The 21902-nt window shown below is 40.6% G+C and overlaps 3 protein-coding genes across 4 annotated transcripts; 1 reads left to right on the top strand and 2 right to left on the bottom strand.

Moving 5' to 3' along the window:
• The first annotated feature begins 122 nt into the window (after nt 1–122).
• Nucleotides 123–8940, top strand: mcm10 (minichromosome maintenance 10 replication initiation factor). Of its 2 annotated transcripts, none has more exons than XM_046379766.1 (18): nt 123–382; nt 1044–1099; nt 1192–1479; nt 1598–1786; nt 1912–2049; nt 2155–2362; nt 2490–2655; nt 2997–3164; nt 4854–4970; nt 5089–5291; nt 5534–5628; nt 6124–6237; nt 6561–7052; nt 7386–7516; nt 7686–7799; nt 8254–8399; nt 8552–8594; nt 8698–8940. In XM_046379766.1, the coding sequence occupies exons 2-18, from the start codon at nt 1093–1095 to the stop codon at nt 8779–8781; spliced, it is 2703 nt and encodes a 900-aa protein (XP_046235722.1). In that variant the 5' UTR covers nt 123–382; nt 1044–1092; the 3' UTR covers nt 8782–8940. The 2 variants fall into 2 exon arrangements, with proteins under 2 accessions (XP_046235722.1, XP_046235723.1); XM_046379767.1 differs by lacking the exon at nt 123–382 and adding an exon at nt 501–854.
• A 1068-nt stretch (nt 8941–10008) lies between these two features.
• ucmaa (upper zone of growth plate and cartilage matrix associated a) lies at nt 10009–14888 on the bottom strand. The gene is made up of 5 exons (XM_046379771.1): nt 14774–14888; nt 13978–14037; nt 13788–13883; nt 11555–11653; nt 10009–10536 (listed from the first exon to the last, which is right to left on the bottom strand). Exons 1-5 carry the CDS (start codon nt 14829–14831, stop codon nt 10448–10450), a joined length of 402 nt encoding a protein of 133 aa, XP_046235727.1. The 5' UTR covers nt 14832–14888; the 3' UTR covers nt 10009–10447.
• Nucleotides 14889–16745: 1857 nt separating this feature from the next.
• Nucleotides 16746–21111, bottom strand: phyh (phytanoyl-CoA 2-hydroxylase). Its single transcript, XM_046379770.1, has 9 exons — nt 20955–21111; nt 20263–20318; nt 19606–19716; nt 19154–19322; nt 18845–18926; nt 18405–18586; nt 18143–18292; nt 17866–18000; nt 16746–17506 (listed from the first exon to the last, which is right to left on the bottom strand). Exons 1-9 carry the CDS (start codon nt 21018–21020, stop codon nt 17453–17455), a joined length of 1005 nt encoding a protein of 334 aa, XP_046235726.1. The 5' UTR covers nt 21021–21111; the 3' UTR covers nt 16746–17452.
• Nucleotides 21112–21902: the final 791 nt, after the last annotated feature.

Here is a 21902-nt window from a genome sequence, read left to right as displayed (position 1 = left end):
TTTTTTTTTTATCTTACAAGGATGTATACTATGATAAATTCAAGCCTTAGAGTTTGGTCAACAAAACACTCAATTGAAGCGAAGCCTCGTTTTTCAGTTAGGCAGATCTTTGGGCACCTCAGAACTTTGACAACACAGCGGGGTCCTTCGTTTAGCGCCAGTTTAGATTTTCTCCCTCGGTCTGAGAGCAGGTTGTAAAGACTTGAATAACTTTCCTATTTGTTTTTTTGTTTGTTTTTTTTAAATAAAAGATGACTTATAAATTGTATATAGCTGAGCACAGCGCTCATTACTAGAAAATAAACAAAATATTGACAGGTCGGACGTTGTTGCATCAGAGCTAGCAAAGGAAACAAAGCAACAAAGGTAACTAGAGCTCAAAGTAAGTCGGCTGTATCATTATGTTTGAGTAACTCTAAGTAAACGGAGAGAATTTACAGTGTTTTTCAACCTTTCGATTTTTATTCACGGAATAAACAAGCGGCATTGACATTTTATGGTTGACATTTATGATTTCTGTAACTGTTACCCGTGTTACAATTTGGACTGTGTCTGTTTAAATGGGCCCAGTGAACCAGTTTCCTTAGGCTGAACATGGATTTACGTAACTCATCTCTTTCAAATAGATTGTACCTTTCTTTCCAGTGTAGACAGCCCTTGTGTTTTGCCAGTACAGCCTTTTGATGTCTTTGGTCAGACAGACAGAATACACACTAGGTACAGTGTGGTCCGTCCACACAGGGAGTTTCCATTGGACGATATTTACCTATAACTGTGCTGCCCTTACGTATACGTGGCTACACATCCAACTCATAACTGTGGCAGTGTTTGGTCGATAATTTAACTGAAGAGACGTAAGTAATTTCATTGCAGGACTTAAACTATGGCCAGTATATTATAAAGTTATGCCCCCTAAAATAGATATGATCATGACATTATTTTTGAGAAAATATTTTGATATATATCTACCATTTGTTTCATTAACTTCCAAATTAGTCTGTCCTTCACTTGACACAATAATTTAAGTGTCTGCCTTCTTGTAGGTCACCGGTTCATCTGAAATCAGCACAGCCGTTCACATAGCTAAATAAAATGGACCGTAAGTATCATGGGATTTAAAACACACTGAATTTTTTAAGAATCTGTTAAGACATTAGTCAGTTTATATCTTCTCTCTCTCTCTCTTTCCAGACGAGGATGATCTGGATATTTTGACAGCGCTGCTGGCTGAGAGCGAGGGCATCGGAGTAGAAGAGGAGCAGACAGACGACTTGGACGGCCTGTTTGATGACGACAATGATGAGGAGGAAGAGTACAAAGATGGTGATGAGCAGGAAGGGCAAGAGGTAGAGAGAGGAGACGTAGTATCAGATCTCTTCGGAGATGTGGAAGACATTCAAAGTGAAGAGAAAGACACTAAAGGAAAAGGTGGAGGAGAAGCATGTAAGAGTCTGGACGTGTCCAGGGAGGATTTACAAGGTTTGTGGTGCTTCAGTTTCTCCTCTAACCTGCTTCCAGCTAATGCACAGTGTAATTTAGTTCAGTTAATTGTTTCCTGTTGGGTTCACCGGTAGATCTTAATGTTTTCCTCCCTCAGAAGAGCTCAGGCGCATGCAGGAGCAGATGCAGCGGCTGCAGCAGCAGCTGGAAGCAAGCCAAAAAGTTTCTACCTCATCTTCAACTCCAGTCTTGACTGCAGAGAGCTCATCTGGCTCCAAACCAATGACTCCCAAACTGTCCCAGATGAAGCCAGCCGCTGCCACACAGAAGACCAGGACCCAAGCAGGTAAATGTTTTGTTGTTCACCAGCCACAGTGGTTGACAAATACTGAAGTTAGCTCACCTCTTTTGCTAGTTTTTAAGTACAAACTAAACTGATAACTGATAAGATTTGTTTCTGTTTTCTTTCAGTAACATCTTCATCCACTCCAGTCAGAGAAAGAAGTGTGAAACTCCAGGAGTCCTCTGACTTTTTTGATCAGCTCAACACTGCAGACTCCTTCAAGCGCAAACCCAGGGTAGCCCACCATCCCAAATCCAGCACATCAGGTTAGAACTTATCCTTATGCAACTACTCACACAAAATCAGAATTACTGAAAGAGGATTTTGTAAGTAATGGTTTCACTGTATTTTCAACACTATTTTCTCATCAGAAGACAGAGGGCCACTGGTGGAAATAAAGATCGGCAGCTCCTTCCAGCCAATAGAAGCTACCAGCAAGGTTACCAATCCTCTTTGTTCACCTCCATCCTCTCAGAGCAGACCTGCATCAGCTTCGTCAACAGGACAGCCTAAACCTGCCTCCCTTCCTCCTCTTCCTAAAGATGTTGGTGTTGAAAAGTACTCAGGACTGCGGCTCAGGTGGAGAAACTTGTGATAGGAAATGATAAAAGAATAGAATCAGCAACTGAAAGTCTCACAGTCTCATACCTGAAACAAACCAAGCATTTCCTGTCCAGTGCTTCAGTCTGAATCTTTTCCATTTCAGAAAACCGCGTGTTTCATCTAGCGAGATGGACCAAAAGATGGCAAATCGCCGTCTGATCCGCCTATCACAGGTGCCGGAGCGCTTGGTTCGGGAAAATCTGGAGGATAGTGACTGGGTTACTTTTGCGGTGCTGGTCAGCAAGGCTACGCCACAAAGCAACAGCAGTGTAGGTCAACCCCCTGTTCCTGTTTGTAACCGTCCCCTTTGTGTTCTGCTGAATATTTTGATGTGCAAATAATCATATCTTAACAATAATGCAGAATATTTCTTTCCTGTTGAGGACTGCTGTTTTGCTTGTATTTTGTTGTAACTTTGTGAAACAGTAACAGACTTTCCTCAACTGGTAGTCTCATATCTTGATTGGTGGGAAATCAAAGTGATCAGAGTTTCATTTGTCTGAACTTTGTACTGAACTTCATCCAAAATCACATTTAACTTAGAAAAGTCAAAATGTATTGGACACGCTGTCTACTTTCCTGTTTTTGACTGAGCGCTTCCTCTCTGCAGGGCAAAACCTTCAGCATCTGGAAACTGAGTGATCTTCATAACCTGGAAGTGTTTGTGTCGCTGCTGCTGTTTGGCGAAGTCCATAAAGAGCACTGGAAGACTGAGCCAGGCACCGTCATCGGCCTCCTCAACCCAAACCCCATGAAGCAGAAAGACGGATATGACGGGGTGAGTGGACCCTGAATTTCTTACTGTCTGCCAGAATCTGAATTAAATGGCATTAAAAGAAGGCTTGAATTTGATTTCTTGCTCTGCAGATTTTACACTTTTGTTTTTAAATATTGAAGTAAACGTAGACATGACATATCTTGTTTCATTTTACAATGATTTTGTATGTTTGATGCAACATCTCAAATACTAATTTTACCAAAAGATGATCCATTCATAGACATAAGAAGCAGGGTCTGAAAGGTCTGAAGCAGGTGACAGTAAACTGGGACAGGAGGACATTGCGTGTTACTCTGAGCTCATTACCCTTGAAAATGAACTGTTCTTCTCTCACAGTGAACTCCTAACCTTGTTTTATTTATGTTTTACTGAACCGGTTTTGAGATTTTTTTTTTGTCATCGACTGGTTAGGCAATGAAAGTGTCAGCCAATTAAAGCAGAAAGCAGACGGGCGGTGTTGGTGAAAATAGCCAGTAAGGTCACTGGTGTCGGCATGGCACGACAAACTGAGATGTAAAGAGAAGAATGTGGGAGAGGAAAGCCAAAGCTGCTCCCATCTGCACAACACACACACAAACACACCACCCACAAAGGGCAGTTTGAGTTCAGAGCTTCTAATCTTAGGACAGGGACTGAACGTGGAGTCACATCCACTGCAGCTTCCAGTGTCTCTTTAGGAACTTGTCCATAAATAAATAAATGAAGTCATATTGAGCTGTGATCAGATCAGCTGATGTTTGTATGGTGAAGACCTATCATTACAACACAATTTCGGCTCCTCCATGTATCATAAAACAGTCAGACCTATAAGCAGCGTTGTAGTAGCTTTTCACAGTGTCCTTTGATGATAGCTGACTGGTTCTGCTGTGTCAAGTTTAATCCATCTTGATGCTGCGTAATGGGAATGCAACATTAAATCGACGAAGGGATGTTTAATGATGACTGGTCATAGCTTCACTGATACTCAGCCATTAGTTGAAGGAATTGCAAAAGAATGCTGTCTTCAAATTGTTCTCAAAGTTTCAATATTGACATCCCATATTTTGCAACAGTATTGACAGCAGTATATTTTCACTGATTAATGTGCTAATTATTTTCTCTGTTCTTTTGTTATTCAATCTGTAACATGTTGCAGTTAAAGTAAAAAAAATGCCTAAGTTTGATTTATCTGACCTGAGATTTTAAATTTACAGTGATATAAAACAGCATGTAAGGCATGATACACTAGGGACAATAATATTTGGACACACCTCTTTATTATTGAATTCAGGCGTGATATGGGGCTTAATGCTTCAGCCTCACAAATGCTCTACTGCACGAATGGGCAAAAATTCCCACAGAAACACTCCAATGACTTGTGGAAAGCCTTCCCAGCAAAGTTGTGTATATATTTTGAATGCCTTAAATACATAGAGAGTAGTCCCTGCTGGTGTAATGGTCATCTGTCCCAATCCTTTTGTCCATAGTGTTCCAAAGCAAATTCCCAAACTGCAATAGCTGTAACTGTGACTTTTGTTGTTGTTGTTGTTGTATTTTGTCCAGAAAAAGTCCCTTATTCAAGTGTTATTGAAATGGTTGCTTGTTGCCTTTCTGTTGATGGATTAACTGACTAATTGTAACCTGGGAAAAATACCAATGACAACACACTGTAAGTATTGTATTGTAAAAGCCTGTTTTGAACATGTGCAGGTGAGCCTGACGGTGGATCACCCACAGAAGGTGTTGCTGATGGGTGAAGCTCAGGACTATGGCACCTGCAAGGCCATGAAGAAGAACGGAGACCCCTGCTCTCAGATCGTCAATATGGTGAGTCCATCGCATCCTACTGCGTGTTGCTCACTGATTGAGTTATTCAGCCTTACCTTTGAAGTATTCCACTGTGTCTTGACAACAGGCTTGTTACTGTGTGGTGCTTTGTTTATAGTATGAGTGCCAGTATTGCCAGTATCACGTGAAGGCCCAGTATAAGAAGATGAGCTCAAAGAGGGCAGAGCTACAGTCGTCATTTTCTGGAAAAGCTCCCAACAAGGTGAAGGTGAAGGGCAGTGGTGGTGGCCTGAGAGAGCGTCTGTGTCAAGACGGTTTCTACTACGGTGGTGTGTCCTCAGCCGCCTGCGCCGCCTCACTGTGAGTGACGTTCTCTTCTCTAATCTCCCTTTAATGCACAGCATCTGTAGCAGACAATAACACATGCTAAGGTCAGATCCCTTAAGATTCTGGCTGAAATTATGTTTGCACTTTTATAGTGCTTGTTGAAGTCTATTTGTGCAGGACTAACTGCAGCTTAAGAAGCTAGGAACACTGTGTGGGGCTGGACAGGGATACGAGCTGCCTGACGTTTTCCAGTAACAGGTCTTTGTATCTTACAGAAGCGCCTCCAGACCCAACAAACCCACCCAGAAGACTCTGGACAAGCTGTTTGTGAAGGGATCAGCTCAGCTTGTCCAGCAGGCCAAGACACTGGGTGAGGACTGGCTCTCTGTCACACACACTCATATGCACAAACTCAAGATGCTCAGTGTTCACCAAACACTGCTGAAAGTGCACATTTATACAAGCCTGATAAACTGGGATTATAAAGGTTTTCATTTATCCCTTAATACTTTGTGCACCTGTTATTTGACCTGTTGTAAATTTAAATGCACTACAAGGAAAAAAATCCTCCCCTCACATTCTCTTTCAGTTATATATGAAGAATTTATGCTGTGAACTTGCTTCACTGTAACCTAATTTGGCCTAGCTGTCCCTTCTTAAATATTGTTCTAGTCTGTCTACAATACATTCTGTTGGAGTGTGTAAATATCTTGCATTACATTAACCAAATTATTTTACTAATGCACACATTTTTGTCTTGACTGTGATTGTGAACACTGAATAGCCGTGAAAGCAAAAAAGGAAATTCTTTTTTCTTTTAATTGTTTGTTTATCTTTTTTTTTTTCTTTTTCTTAATATCTTTAGCTGTGCAGTCCGGTGAAGTTTCAGGTTGTTCAAATGAATTTAAGAGTCTGATGTCGATGCCAACACCTGGAGCTCTGCAACTGAGGAAGCACTTAACACAGAGCAGCCAATCAGGTACACAGTTTTCTCTTTCTGCAAAATGACACACTGGATAGATTTGATTGGATTTTTCTTCCATAGCTGCACACTGTTTCTAGTATGAAGGGGTAGCTCTAATTTGAGCATAAATAGGTTATAAAGAACAGAAGTTTATTTAAACCACAAAACAGTGAAAAGCTATGAATTTAAGGCGCAGTCCGAGGCTGTTGATTTTTCATTTTGAGTAATCATTAACTTTTGCTGTGATGAATTCACAACAAATCAGCAATAAAGTTTAAATCCCATGTTGATAGCAGTTGGTACAGTAGCTTGATGTTTATATTGCTGTCCATCCTCAGTCACCAAAGATGCAGCTGGAGCGCCACTCCAGTCCATCTCAGCTTCAGACCTGCTGAAGCAGCAGAAACAGAAGCAGCAGGAGTTTCTGCGAAACCGCCGACAGAGGGCAGAACAGATCCAGAAGAGGGTACTGCAGGGCTCGGCTGGGCCCAAACCCGAGTCATCATCCTCACTGGGCCGGGACAATCTGACTTCCCCCAAAGCGGCGTCTGAGGTCCCCAAGGCGACCCGAAGCCCTGCAGCACCCCACACTCCCACACTGGGCCGAGGCTTCTCTGAGGGGGATGACATCCTCTTCTTTGAGAACAGCCCACCACCGGTGCCTGCAGCCCGTGCTCTTAGCCTATCAGCTGCCAAGCTGACTGCTCTGAAGAAGCTGAGAGCCAAAGGGGTGGGGCTTGAAAAGGAAGACCCCAACGCTGTTAAGAGGAAGAGGAGGAACAGTGCTGAGATCAACGCCCGGGTGGAGAAGAGTCTCACCTCACCCAAAGGTACATACTCACGCTCCATGTGTTCAGATGTCAGTCATGCTTCTGTTTCCTGTTTGTTTGTTGTTGTTTTGTTTTTTTTTTCATTCACTTTTTGTTTATTTTTTTAACTCAAGTTTTTATTTTCTTCTGCACAAAATACACCAATGTCATTTTAGATATTTTATTTACTCAGACAACAAAATCAGTCCCACAAAAGAGATGTATTCATGACAGAGGACGAGGAATTCCAGGACTTCTTAATTTGCAGAATTTGGTTAGAAAAGATTTGAGTTCCCATCTTTAACACGACTTCATTGTTACTTGTTATAATCTTTTCTTTTACTTACTATGCAGGTGAATCATCCAGCAATGAGGAAGATGAACCGGCCCAGAAGAAGAAACGAGATCAACTCCTTTACGTCCAGTCAGAGGAGTTTCAAAAGATCCTCAACGCCAAATCTCGCCACATTGTTGTGCTACAGGCGGTATGACATCTACGACGAGATCTTTTTCTTAGCCCATTCACATTTACAGCTGTTAGACATAAAGATGAAGCTGCCTGATTTCTCCCTTGTTTTCTGCTAATCCACCTGTGTTTCCACACTTAAAACGTCGCAATGTGTGCGACTTAAACTTCTGAACCTCCTCTCTCAGGCGGAGTACCAGCTGCAGGAGCGCTACTTTGATGTTTTAGTGAAGAAGGAGCAGATGGAGGAGAAGATGAGGAACATCAGAGAGATGAAGTGTCGCGCTGTTACATGTAAAAAGGTACCGAGTTAAATTCACACCAACTTGGTTCAAATATGTAATTGCATACGTTTTTTTTCCCCTGGTTTTGTGGAAGAATTAAGTGCATGTCATGTGTTGGGAGATTTGTGGGTCCTCACCTGAAAAAAATATCTAAATATGTTTTATTAAACCTAAATAGACAATTTCACATTATTATTACATTAATAATGTTATTATTACAATAATAATGTGTGTAGGAAAACTATAGAGCAGATAAAAATTTAGCAGCAGCCAAAAAAGACAGATAAATCTTGCTAAAGAGCTGAAGAAGCCCATCCAATTACAACTGTTAGGTCTTGGAAAAGTCATTCAGTTAGCTCTGATGTTCTCCACAATGATTTTTGTGTTAATTTGGCTTAAGCCATATAACCATAAAGGGAAAACCCTGGTATAAATGCATAAGTTGTTATTTCCCGTGTTCCCTTGCTTCCAGTGTAATTACACGTACTTTAAGCCTGCGGATCGTTGCGTGGAGCAGAATCACGACCTGCGGTGGCACGATGCCATGAAACGTTTCTTCAAATGTCCCTGTGGACAGAGAGCCATCGCTCTAGACAGGCTGCCCAACAAACACTGCACGTAAGACTCTTAATGCTCTTCTCATCTCAGTCTTATTCAGTTCGTTGATTTTTGATTTTTTTTTTTTTTCCAGGGTTTGCTCTGGTCATGGAAATTTTGAAAAACAAATGTACATTAAATCAGTTCTAACTAGTGATGTTCTACCATTTCAGAAACTGTGGTCTGTTTAAATGGGAGCGTGATGGGATGCTGAAGGTAAAAATTCCCTCTCTAACTCTGATCATTTTAAAAGAAATAAAAGAAGATTCTTCATTGCGAAAGAAAACAGGCCTAATGTTACACTTTTATTTTATTTCAGGAGAAATCTGGACCAAAGATCGGTAGGGAGCTTCTCCTGCCTCGAGGAGAGGAGCACGGCAAATTCCTCAACAGCATGAAGTGACGGCACCGAGCTGGTTGTTCGTTTTAGAATCTTCCGTTTGTATGAATTATGTTTTTAAAGGTTTTTTGTTTGTTTTTTACTAATTATGGAGATTTGAATGTCTGATAATATTTGATATGCTGGAAATAAGCTGATTAAACTAATAATTTGCAACATTTCATATCAAAAGTCTTGTCTCCACTCAGAAGTGATGAAAAGCTGAGCACACTTTCTCTGTTGCATATCTGGAAAGTATGAAATTATATAATACTAATTTAGTCAATTGACTGCCAACTTTTTTTTCTAGTGTAATGAATGGTTTCCTGACTTTTAGTCCTTTTTCACAGAAGACATTTTGACATAGTGGGTGTATATAATAACAGATTGGTTCAATTCCACTGAGCTGCTTCACTTTCAGGTTCCTGGTGCTGTGCATGCTGGCTCACTTTCACAGCTTACTGGGACAGTTCAGCAGGACAGAGCCATGGTTAATGTTAGCACCATTGCCTGCTTTGGTGACTGAAAAGTTTATTATTTTCAAATACTTATTGCCTTTAATTTAGATTATGAAGTGTCCTTCAAGTGAACAAAAATATTAGTCTTTCAAACTTCTGCATAGGTTGCAGAAAGGCAATGAAATGTTAGGAAATGTTAGCACCCAGTGAAGTATAAACATGAGATTTAACAGCGCTTCTTTATTATAACAGTAGGGAGATTTGCATTACTGCCTTGAAGAAGTCCTGTTGCTGCCTCCATAGTGGGATGTGTAGTTCGGAGGGAGTGAATCGATCCCCTGTATCAAGACACAACCTTCTTCTCACACTCCATGTGTTGGTGTGATGACTGCGGCCAGGTGGCGCCCACTCAAGTCAGTGAGCCAATCCACATGACCCTGAACAGGAAAGGCCTGAGGTATCGCAGCATGGAGATAAAATAAGGTTTTGGATCCGAAGCTGTGTGATTAGCAAGTATGTCTTGCCATGCCACATCATTTAGAGGGTTTAATTTGCGTTCCTTATCCAGTTGCTACTTTTTTTTCTTTCTTTTTTTCCCCCCTTCTCTCCACCTCTTCTGTCTCGTCTTTGCCCAGTTTGTGTCTAATATTTCCACTCTGGAATGTGGAATTCGTTTCAGCCTGATGACTTCTGCAGCTCACCTCGTCCAATCTTTTATTCCACACTGCCTCTTTCTATTTAAATACTCTGAATGCCAGACAGTGCTATTGTGAGTTAAAACAGATCAACAGTCTGGGAATGAAGAAATCTTTATTTGTTATTTTGATTTAGAGATGCAAAATCAGTTTCTTTGCAAAACCAGTCAGATGTCAGACCAAGAGGTTGTTTCATTGCATCTAATGTCTCAGGATTACGTGAAGGACATTATATAGTTTATATGTACATGTAAAAAAGACAGTAAAATGCAACATATATGTCTGTGTTTAATATGAAACAATACAAAAACTGCACTTTTAACAGATTTTACAGTTTGACATGGAGACACATTGTACTATTTAGGTTTTATTTAAAAAAAAAGAAAAAGAAAATCTTTATCTTGTAGATTAAACTAGGTGAAAATATTGCAATAACTTTAGCACCTGCTCTCAAAATGTCAGGAATCATCACTGGTACAGAGTAGAGCCAATAGCAGTATTAGTACTGCTTCAGTGAGAGGTGCTGTGGCGTACTGCTCAATGGAACCAGTAGTAGCGAGGATACAGGCCGTCATAGTGATACTCTCGCAACTGCTCGTTTATCTCCCTCGATCTCTCATTTTGCTCTGTGGATAACAAGAACATTTTAAAACAACTGAAGTGGCTATAATATGTTTATATTAATAAAGGATCACATGAGTACTTATGTGACGGTTTGAACATGATTAGCTAAAAGACATTATAATGCTAGCAGGGCTGAGGGGACCCACAGTCTGATGATGATGTTCTTTGTGACGGTTTTGGTTTTATGGCCCATACTTTACTGGTTTGGTTCATTCTCGTTGGGTTTTATTTTTGTTTGCCACAAAAAAAACACTCATTTTAATTCAGAAGAACAGGCAGACAAAATTGGCGACTAGCTGGTGAAATTTGTGGAGTATATAGAGACTGAAGGGACAAACATTTCCCTCAGGTGTCACTGGACACCAAAACAAAGCTAAAATGAGAGTGAATATTACACATATTTGTCAAGAAGAAATCCATCTTTCTCTTCAATTGACGCAACTCTAAGGTTAGCCCGCTGTCTTCTCAGTGCAAAGAGCCGACAATCTAGAGACCAATGTGAGCTTTTAGAAATAAGTTTTTAACATTTATTGCAGCTTATACAACCCTTAGCATGTGCTTTCTTATAACAGCTCACTGACTCAAACCAACTAGTAGTTATCTTTCATATAAAACCCAATCACATCTTTATGGTTAGCAGTTCTTAGTTTAGAAGCTGTCGCTGCATCTATATCACACCACACAGACAGCCACAGGAAGGATTGTCAGCTTGGGGTCGACCACAAATGGATGCTTTGATATGGTGTGCAGTTTCAGGCGCTCTGCCGTGGCCCAGAGGCTCGTGGCTAAATTGAAGTTCATTCAAGAACCAAACTAGAACTTTTCATTGATTCAAAATCTCTGTGCTCCATTTTTCTTTTTCATTCAATGTCTTTGTCTATTTCACAGAAGCTGGAATTCATTTCTGCTTTTGATTGTCTGCCATTTTGTCATTTAAGCATTTTGACAGGGTTGGGGGGAGACAAAACAAAGAGGACAGCATTTAACATGGAACTGAAAGCAGCTGCATCCAGGTCTTACCATCACGCTCCTCCTCGATGTAGTTCTCGTATTCATTCCTTTGCTCCTCATTGTACTCCCTCCTCCGTTCGTGCACAGAAAGCCTTACTCTCTGTTCAGCTGTGGTAAGTAAACCAGAAATTTTATCTGTATACACCTTGTCACATACTGATAGATGTGCCAAGTGCAGCCAGTACTGTTCTATCTTCTTAGGATCCGGTAGTGACATTTAGTGGTAGGGTGCAGGTTGCAACCAACTGAATATCCCTTTCCTCACCCTCCCTATTGATCCTGACTCCTCTGGTGTCGCCACAAGGTTGACATTTTTGGTTTTGAGTGAAATATTAAAGAATTACTAGGTGGATTGCTGAGACATTTGGTACACAGATTCATTCCCCACAACCGAGGTTAAATAAATATCCCATGTTTGCATTGTTGATTTACATAAGTAATGAGGTGTTAAGAGCAAATAAGTGCAGGTACCCCATAGGCTACCACTTGTTGTAATACATTAGATATTTAAACATCTACACCTGCCACCTGCTCCATAACTGTACAAACATCCCCACCCATGCAAGTACAGAGCAGCCACTGTACACATTAGACATTACTGCGCTGTCTGTGTTTTTCTTAAAGTCCTTTAGTTAACTCGAATCACAACAAGCTTCTGAAAAGTGTACAGATTACATCACATTTCATGTAAACACACAGATCTGCATCCACTCTTAGAACTTATTTTCCCTCCACATAAGCCAGTGAGTTGGGGTTTAGTTGTAGGAAACATGATTCACGCTGATCTTCACACCGAGTTCACATGTAATACAACTCGCCTGTTAAGAAGTGTTTGTGATGTTTCTTTCTGTCCACTTCTGTCTTTATTTTAACACTGCAGATTGACCTTTTTAGAGTATGCTAGAGTAATAGCACGAGTCATTCCTTGAATTAGAATTAGATTATGTAAACTCCACAAGCTTTGCAATGTCAACCATGAATATGAAAAAGATTTAAGCCACACTCGGTTATGCGATCAATGATGATAATGCAGCAGGGAACTTCTCTTTTCCCCTTAGTAAATTTCGGTCTAACATTGGCAGCTCACTTTGATCTACTTTGAGTAAATCAACAAATTAGATGAAATAATAAAAGCTTTTCAGATACATCTCAAACATTCACAAATGAAATTCAGCCAAGTTATTGCTATAAATTGCATTTGTTATCATGGAACCACAGACATTGCATTCAGACCTATAACCTCTGCAACACTTTTTTGGCAAAATAAAGTCCTTACAAACAGTCACATAATTGCTCCCCAATGTTCTCATGAACTGAACTGAAAAGAAACATAATCAGCCTTTTTAGTGTTTTATTTTTTTTCCAAGAATGTGGGCCTGTTTGGTGCTCTGATGGCAAGGTGAAATGACCCACAGCCAGTCTCGGGAGGCCTGCTGAGGGGCACACATGGGCTTCTCTGATTGGTTTTCCAGCAGCAACAGTCATAAATTAACAAGGATATACTTCACTGTGATTCGAAAATATTTGTTAAGTTTAGCATTATTTTGTTTTTATCTCAGCTAAAGGAATAGAGGAATCCTGTTTTTTAGTTTTTGAAAAGTTATTTTGCAGATAGAGTATAATAAGCTAAGTTCCTTTGTGTTTGCAGAATTGTCCTATCTGGCTTCTCATTTGTATGTTTGGTGGTTTGAGTGCTTTTGGCGTTGTGTATCGGACAGGATGCTTGCAGTGGTCCTGAAAGAATGATTTTATTGTATCCAGAAACTGAGAGAGTAAGAACCTTCTCCATACTACCCTGTGACTCCCGCTACAGCCTCCAGCTTGAGTCGTGTGTGTGTGTGTGTGTGTGTGTTTGAGTGTGAGATTTAAGAGCTGCTACTGTACACCTGCTTGAGTTTCCATTACTCCCTTCCTATTTTTCTCTTGATCTTTCACAGCTTGCAGTCAGAACCTCAAACCATATCGACTTCAGAGTCCAACTACAAACCAGCAAACCAACGCACACGCTCACACACGCGAGCTGTCTACAGGAGGCCAAACATTCTTTATTTTAGGCTGTCTGAAATGCGGCCACATAAACCACTCAGAAAACAATACAGCAAATAAACCAGACATGCCACCAAATATAAATAAATATAGCCCCTCTTTTCAAGCCACAGAGCCCACGCTTTACTCCTGATCCTGCAGGATTTCTGCCCGTTATATCTTAATAAATATGTAAAACTGATACTAAAGGGCTTACCTTGGAGCTCAGCATAGTATCGGGCTGAGCGGCGACTGCGGCGTTTGAAAAAGTTGGATGCGTCCGACTCGGGCATGAACACCTGCTGTGCTGGCCCTAAAAGCCAGAGGTCAGAAGATGAAGGTCACATAAGGACGACAGGTGGAGTAAAGTTATGTGAAATTGCCAAAAGAGGTTGAACAGGTATCACCTTTAGGAGGGTCAGCTTTTGAGTCATCCCGGACTGCTGCACTTTCCACCACAATGGAAACTAAAATATAAGAAAAAGGAGAAATTATAATTTATTGTCTTTACACTAGTTTTCAGAGCTGTAAGACTATCGCAGTCTGTCCTCACATTTGTAAATATGTACACTAATTGCAAATTCTTGATGCGGCACATTGAAATAGGCTTAAAATAGCTAAAACCATAATTTTTCCTAATTACATTGTACAATATTGGAAGATGTCTCGGCAGACAAAGTTCCCTTCGCTCACAAGTCAGATTTGTGTTGCTCATTGTCATCATCTATACCACGCCCAGTGGCTCTGATTGGTCCTTGGGACACATATCCCATAACGTAAACTCAGCATTCATACAGGAAATATAATATTTCTGGTACAAACTGACCTTTACAACTTTATCAGAAGTTTTGCAAACTGATTCTTACTGATCTCCATTGCTCCAAAGTAAATAATACTATTGCTATGGTTAAGCATATTCACATTTTGATGCCCAAAAAAGGTCTGAGGTCATATTCAAACCATTCAAAAATATATATATAAAAAAAAAACAAGAAAACAAAAGAAAACCCTAATAAACATAAACAATAACAACAACAAAAGGATACAGAAAAACAACTACCAAAGATGAAGGATGACAGCATGTGTTGGTGCATCAGTACCCTGCTTATCTCCCCTGACCATGTATAATCCTTAACCCCCAGCCGCCACACACACACACACACACACACACCTTTTCCCCACCAACCCAGACAAGGTACTCACAAGTGAGGACGAGGAGGGTGGTGAGCAAAGAGAGGACAACAATTCGAATCCAAGACATCTTCAGAGAGAAAAATAAAAACTCTACTGGACTTAGCAGCACACCTAACTGAACTGAGAGAAGAGAGACAGATGAGGGAGGGAAGGGAGGAAGGTGGGAGAGACAGGGGGAGAGGGAGGAGAAAGAGTAAGAGAAATGCTCAGGGAAGGGAGGGAAGCTGCTGGAATTTTAATTGCCCAGGGGGAAGAAAATGAAAAAAACAGGAGAAAAGGATGAGTGATGGTTGAGGTGACAAGAAGGGGACAGCAGAATGGAAGCCAAGATTTGGTATGAGATAGAAGTCATATAAATATACAGTATATGACATGAATCTTATACATCAAAAACACAAGGTGGCGCCACTGCCTTGATAAACATATATATGTGTGTGTGTGTGTGTGTGTGTGTGTGTGTGTGTGGACACGTACTCCAGTAGTTGTTGGGACAAAAATCTCTTTCCACAGTTACACTGTGAGGACCTTCCTTGCTTATGAGGACAAAATGCAAGTCCCCACAACATAAATCACTAAATATTAAAGTTTATAGCTGAAATCAACCCTAAATCCCCTTAAGGAAGATTTAAGGACATGCTCTATTGTTACCTTTCTGTATGAGTGACGCATATATTCTCTTGCAGGAAGCGTGCGTGCAGGTGGTAACATCTCGATGCTGTACTCGACCCATTCATTATCATTCCAGGTATGAATGTTCTCATTGTTTTGCATACCTTATTGCACTAACTTGTTAATGCTACATCAGGCTGCGGGCTATTGAACGTGTGCGGCTTTGCTTAAACTGAGAGGTTTTTCCTGTATGATTGTCCTGTGATAGAAATTCTCAAAATGTGTCCTGCAAATGAAACTGGGCAAAGACAACCAGCAACTTTGCTCTGCGGTCTGGGAAACACTTAGTGGTAAATGAGCCTGCAGTCAGACATGTGTGTGAGAAACTATTTGCTGTGTGCGCCTTCATGAGAATTTGCATATACACATACATTTTGTGAGTGTGTGAGTTGCATACGTCAGTGTGAATCTGTGAATATATCTGCTTCTCCTAAAGCTTATCTGATGGTTGTTCATATCATAGACTGAAGGGTTTGTGTGTGTGTGTGTGAGGCAGTTTGTCACCTTCAGTGTAGCTGACTGCAATAAAGCCTCCATATCTCGCTCTCCTGTGAACGGATTTCCTGCATTTCTTAGTTAGACTAACAGCTGAGAGCTTTCCTCTGGGTTCAAACAAAGACACACTGTCTTAGTTGTGCTGGATCAGGTGTTTTTTTGGGTGGCTCCACTGTCGGGTTCCAGGAAATCACCAGACCTCTATTTGAAAACATCCAAACCTTTTGAGACCAACGTATCTTGGACCAGTGTGTGTGACTTTATAGACATAATATACAGGATTCTGGAGAGAAAATACGTGATTGTTGAGCCTTATTGCCAGGTCGTCAAATCGCAACCGACCCAAAACATCAGCACCAGATGACCTCAGGATGACACTCAACAGGAGAAACTTAAAAAATAAGAAAAGTCAGTAGAGTTATGTATGAGTCTAGGCAACCCGTTTTAGGAAAATCCTGCAAAGTAAACCTGTAACATGTGTGCAAAGTTACATAATTACAGCAACCTAATGAACCGGAACACAGATTTCTAGTTAAAGATTCACATTTATCAGTTGGACAAGGTGAAGTTCAGGTTTTCCCAGTAAATCAATCAATAAATACATAAAGCAATCCGAGCATGCTGTCCCCAAATGGAGCTTGTCTCTTTAATCAAAGAACGCAGGAAGAAAAAAAAATGTCATTAAGATCCCATCGAGTGCTAGATTAACGTGATCAAAAATATTGTTTATGTCACGAATTAGGTGATTGTGTATGATGTACAGATGTTAACAATAAATTACTGCGCCTGAAGCTTTAGACGAAACAACAAGGTCTCTATTATTGTACCAGTCATTTTTTTATTATTCAGATATTTCATTTGTCACAGCATGATTCTATAAAACAAAAACAAACGTCCATCCACTCCACGTCAAACTGTTGAAAGCATCACATCAACAGACACCAGAACATTAACACACTGATATGTTTATAAGGCAGTTTCGGGTTAAGGCCTGTTAGTGTTACTTGACAAGAACATCACTTACTCTACTTTATCTCTCTGTCAGCTTCACTCCACCGCTCTCTCTCTCTCTCTCATACGCAACACTTCTTACTTTTTTTAATCAACATGTGAACTATGTGCAATAAACATCCTTTTCCTCTACATTCTCTTCAAACATCTTGATGGACATTTCAGGATTGATCACAATGTTTTACTGCTTAACTGTGTCGCACAATAGAGCAAGTAGCAGGGGGTGTACTGACGGTCAGGTGCTTTATTCTCCCAAGGACTGTGCAGTGACATGTCTTAACTGATATTTAGTCAAGTGTAAGTGATCTAAAAATGACATTCCTCCACTAAAAAAAGGAAATTGGGGATTGTACGATGAGAAAAATTATTCATAATTTCTTTATGATTCCTTTTAAGTGTATTCAAAGGCGGCCTTGAACACTTTCTGTGGCCTGATGCTTCTTATCCAGTCACCATATCGATCTCCAGCTCAGTGATTAGTCACCCTGCAGTTTTCTTAGCAGTCTGTGGCGTCTACAGTGAAGTCCTGTTCCCTTGCACCAGGCGGCCTCGGAAAGCCCAGGTATCCTATAAAAGGGAAGCACAGCTAAAGGGTCTGTTCGACAAAAACAAACTACGTAAGGTTGATTAGGATGGTATGCAGTATCCAGTATGCTGGATTCTCGTGCGATCTTGCAAATGCCAGATGCCTCACATAATCTGAGTAGCAGAACCACAGTCTCATGTGACATAAGAGCAACAGTTGGTGGCAGTAATAAAAGTAATAAGAAGACTTTAATTCTTAACTTAACTAAATTTTTTGTCTGACTGAAATTGTCCAGGTCATGTTGGATCTTTCGAGCCTTTTGGATAACATATATTGTGTTTTCATCTGTAATCGAGAAGATTCTACAAAGATGAATCTAATGTGAATGTAAATGTCTGACCTTGAAGGTAATATCGTCACCCAGATCATACTTCCTGGCTGCGACCGCGTTCACCTCTTTCTCTATGTTTTCCTGTGTGGTTCCCTTCACATCAATGTAATAGCAGTCAGCGCTGGCATAATGGCAGGAGATGGCCTGAAAAACACACACAAATGTTTACACACTGTTTTCACCCCCTCTCTCTTCTGATTTGCTTTAATAACTCTCTGAGCTGATACAGCTTGGGGCTAGTTGGCTTCAGGGTATGCTGGGACACCAGGTGGATTATGGGTCGTACCTTGCGGAAGCCCTGCGTCTGGTTCATGCCAGAGCCATGGATCAGCAGTGGATGGAAGAAGACGGTGTCGCCCCTCTCCATCTCCAGGTACACCCTGGGGTGCTGCGGGTTGTAGTCACGCACTCCATGGTACATCTTGTTTACACCACCCTGAAATCCCACGAGACACTGTGTATATGTGTGTGTACCTCCTAGGGGGTGTAATTGTACTCCTCATAGCATTTGGGCTATGTGTGTGTGTGTGTGTGTGTGTGTGTGTTACCTCCCAGTCAGGGTAGTCGTGCTCCCGCAGGGTGCTGGTGTGTGTTCCCGGCAGGACGACCAGGCAGCCATTCTGCCTGTTCACTTTCTCCATTGCAGTCCAAGAGCAGACGATCCTGTCCGCTGGGCGGAACGGGAAGTAATGCAGATCTTGATGCATTGGGTGACGAGACGTCTTCTTACCTAGAACAACAGAAAAGACATCTCACAACACCTGAAAAAGCACAGTTTTCAGTTTCAGTGAATGTCTGGCTTCATTCATGTAAATTAGGTATTTAATATCACGAGGGTTGACCTTTTTATGCCATGTTGCTAATGTGACCGATTAATTTCCTCTCAATATTCAACTTAAAAGTACTTGTTTTCTTCATAACTGGCAGCTCCAGTGATTCTCCGGACAAACAAAAGTAAATAAATAGCAAATATTTAATTGCTTCATACCTGCATCAGGAGGTTTGTTTATCAGCATGGTGTGCATGGCCATGATGTTGGGCCCAGTGAAACACTCCACATACTTCAGAATCTAACACAGGAAAACACAAATCTGGGTCATATCTGTGTTACTTTATTACTACTACTAGGGGGAGCCAAAGTCTAAACAGTGGCTTTATCAAATACCAAATTATTTGACAACCATATGCAGGGAAAGATATTTAAACAGTAATAAACTACTTCAAGTATTAAGTGGAAAAACCTTAAAGTCAGCAGATTAAAACAAGGACCTTCAGTGATCTACAGTGTGTGTTGTACCTGTGGTAAGGTGCAGTACCGGAACAGTTCAGGATCTTGCTGGAAGTCCTGGACTTTAGAGACCGCTTTTTGATCAGGAACGAACTCTGATTTAGCGATTGCCAAGTCCCTCATAACCGTAAGACCAGGAACCTTCACTTCCTGTCGACAGATCCGTTCGAACTCCTTCCTGAGGAACACGCGTAGATCACATTCAGCACCTCAAAAAATACAAATCTATACAAAAGATTTACATTTTTACGTCATTTTGATGAAAATATACAATAAGATAGCAGTGTCTTTCAGACATTTAGCGTTTATTGAGTTTGCTGATCTCAGTAATGGATTTATCGCAGTAAATTGTATTTTAGACACTGTTAAAAGTTCAGTTAATGCAATTATTAACAGTGATGTTTTTAAACACTGGGAGAAATGTTTCCTTGTCTGCAGTTGTCAGAGGTCCTGATGGTCACCTGAACCTGAAGATGTCCTCCTCAGATACCAGATTCTTGACGAGAATGAAGCCATTTTCCTCATAGGAAAGTCGCTGTTCTGGGGTCAGCAGACCTGTATCCAACGTATATCTACCAAAAAAAATGTTACCACATGATAATATCACCATGTGTTGGTTACTTTTACATGTAGTTGGAATGAAACATTTCTAAAGACTGGAATGACCAATCGACGCCGTGCGAGTTAATGCTTTATCCAATCATATTTGATCTACAGTAAAGTCCAGTTGCTGACAAAGAAAACAAACAAAACGAAGTCGCTACCTCGTAGTGGTAACAAGCGAGACGTGAAGTTTTTGATCTGAAACTCTGTGTAACAAAATGCTGTTTTCGTACACGAAACATGAAATGCCACTAAACTAGCTTAAAATGGGACTTGTTTTGTCGTTGTCGTTGTTCTGACTGAAGCACCAGATATGACTGCTCTTCCACAGGAGCAGATAAGCAGGACGTTAGACGTGATCGGAGGGAGCGCTGGAGAAACTGTGTCAAAGGGGAATTATACATACGGATTGTATAACTGCAAACCTTTAGCCTGAGGCGACTATTGAAGATGCCAAGTGCTATGTTTTGAATAGTTAAACACGGTCGACCTCAGTAATTAAGGTGCGGTCCTACCTGAGTTTCTGCGGATGACTTGAGGTGAAGGTTTGAGCAGAAGTCGGTGCAGCTGTCTGAAAACGGTCGGTCAAGGAGAAAAGACAAGAAACAGTAACAGTGTCTCAGAAACACACTGAGTGAGATGCGTCTGCAGCCACGGCATCAGCATATTTATATAACCGGCTTTCTTCAAAAATATCTTGTTTTCTGCTATGTGCACAAATGACCTGAAAGCAGACACACTGACCTTCTGGGTTATGATAAGATAATGTCTTGACTAATTTAGTGGAGACATAATACCAGTTGCTATAACTAGACTGAAAGAAACTGTTTACCTATCTAACTGTTACAAGTGCGTATAAACTCTTTAAAGTGCTCGACTTTAAACCGAGCTAGAGAATCAATGGCGGCAGCTTCAATTCAAAATAACGATGTTATTGTGACTTTTAGTTGTAGAATATTAATACCCACGAGTGTAGATGTTATTAACGTTCGTTAACGTTAATAATGCATTCGTAAACAACGGCGGCTGGAAATGACACCCGTTTTTCGCCTCATTTCCACGGAGGCCTGCGGTCCGCAGTGGGACCCCGTGCTAGCCCACCAGAGCTGTCCGACGCGCGACGTGCGGCTGTCGGATAGCAGATCGAACTCTTCCGCTCTATGGAGCCTCGATTATACAAATAAATCAGAGAAGAATAAAAAGATACGATCTCCGCGGGTGGGCGATCAAGATGAGTGATCAGTAGTCGGAGTCTTTCCGCAGCCCGAGACATTTCTCAGTCAGGTTGTACGCCGGTGTGATCCTACGGTTAACTACACGACGAGTGTCTGAGTGGGGCAAAGACCAGTGATGATCAACACACACACACCCTCCTACACTGTCAATACACTCGAGGTTATTCTTCATACAAGTCCATACAGCGTTGTTATTCTGAGGAAAATGATTAATCATGCCTTCCAACAGTATGTAATTTTGTATGACAAATATCTGTTCTATTGCATAATTTTGAACATGCATAATGCATGATTTTAAAAAATGCTGGATAAACACAATAACAGTGTTAACCAGCAATATATAGTTTATTCAAATAATAATAATAAATAATAATCTTTATTTAGCCACCGACTCTTGTCTTTTATAATCAGTCGTGATCAAATTTCAACATGGCATTAAATTAATGAAAGTCGCTGCAGCTTTTATCCAGCAGGCGGAGCCAAACAACTAAAAATTTATGTCATTGCTGGTCGTGTTAGTCGTCCAATTGAAGCCCAATTTCCCATTTTCTGTCTCCGCTTGTCACATATTATGGGTATTAATATCAATACATGTCCTTTTAACATCAATCAGATCAGGGAAGGACTGATTAATTAGTAAGAGTATTCTGTAAACACAGCCAATTAAGAACATTAATTGTTAATCGGAATGCCGTTAATTAAAATTGTCATCCTAAAAAAATAACAGCGAGTAAAGTGTTATTTTAAGGATTATTTGAAATGTATTATATGTATTTATGTACTCAACTATAAGATGTGACAGATATTTTTAATAGCTGGATTATTATCAGGGTTTTTTTTTCTTTTCTTTTTTAAACACTTTTGTTTGGTTTAATTACTTTATTTTCTTAATTAAATGTATGTATCAGCCAGTATCTGTA

The sequence above is a fragment of the Scatophagus argus genome, chromosome 22 (assembly GCF_020382885.2).
Source record: "Scatophagus argus isolate fScaArg1 chromosome 22, fScaArg1.pri, whole genome shotgun sequence".
In the NCBI taxonomy this organism is placed as follows: domain Eukaryota; kingdom Metazoa; phylum Chordata; class Actinopteri; family Scatophagidae; genus Scatophagus; species Scatophagus argus.
This window is presented reverse-complemented; position numbering and strand designations above follow the sequence as displayed.

Coding starts and splice junctions, on each gene's coding strand:
- mcm10 (XM_046379766.1), top strand. Junction 7,800..8,253: donor GCGCTGTTACATGTAAAAAG/GTACCGAGTTAA, acceptor CCTTGCTTCCAG/TGTAATTACACGTACTTTAA. Junction 8,595..8,697: donor AGCGTGATGGGATGCTGAAG/GTAAAAATTCCC, acceptor ATTTTATTTCAG/GAGAAATCTGGACCAAAGAT.
- ucmaa (XM_046379771.1), bottom strand. CDS start 14,831: ATGTCTTGGATTCGAATTGTTGTCCTCTCTTTGCTCACCACCCTCCTC. Junction 13,884..13,977: donor AAAAGCTGACCCTCCTAAAG/GTGATACCTGTT, acceptor TCTGGCTTTTAG/GGCCAGCACAGCAGGTGTTC. Junction 10,537..11,554: donor CATCGAGGAGGAGCGTGATG/GTAAGACCTGGA, acceptor TGTTATCCACAG/AGCAAAATGAGAGATCGAGG.
- phyh (XM_046379770.1), bottom strand. CDS start 21,020: ATGTCTCGGGCTGCGGAAAGACTCCGACTACTGATCACTCATCTTGAT. Junction 20,319..20,954: donor ATCGCCCACCCGCGGAGATC/GTATCTTTTTAT, acceptor GACCGTTTTCAG/ACAGCTGCACCGACTTCTGC. Junction 18,587..18,844: donor AAACAAACCTCCTGATGCAG/GTATGAAGCAAT, acceptor CTGTTGTTCTAG/GTAAGAAGACGTCTCGTCAC.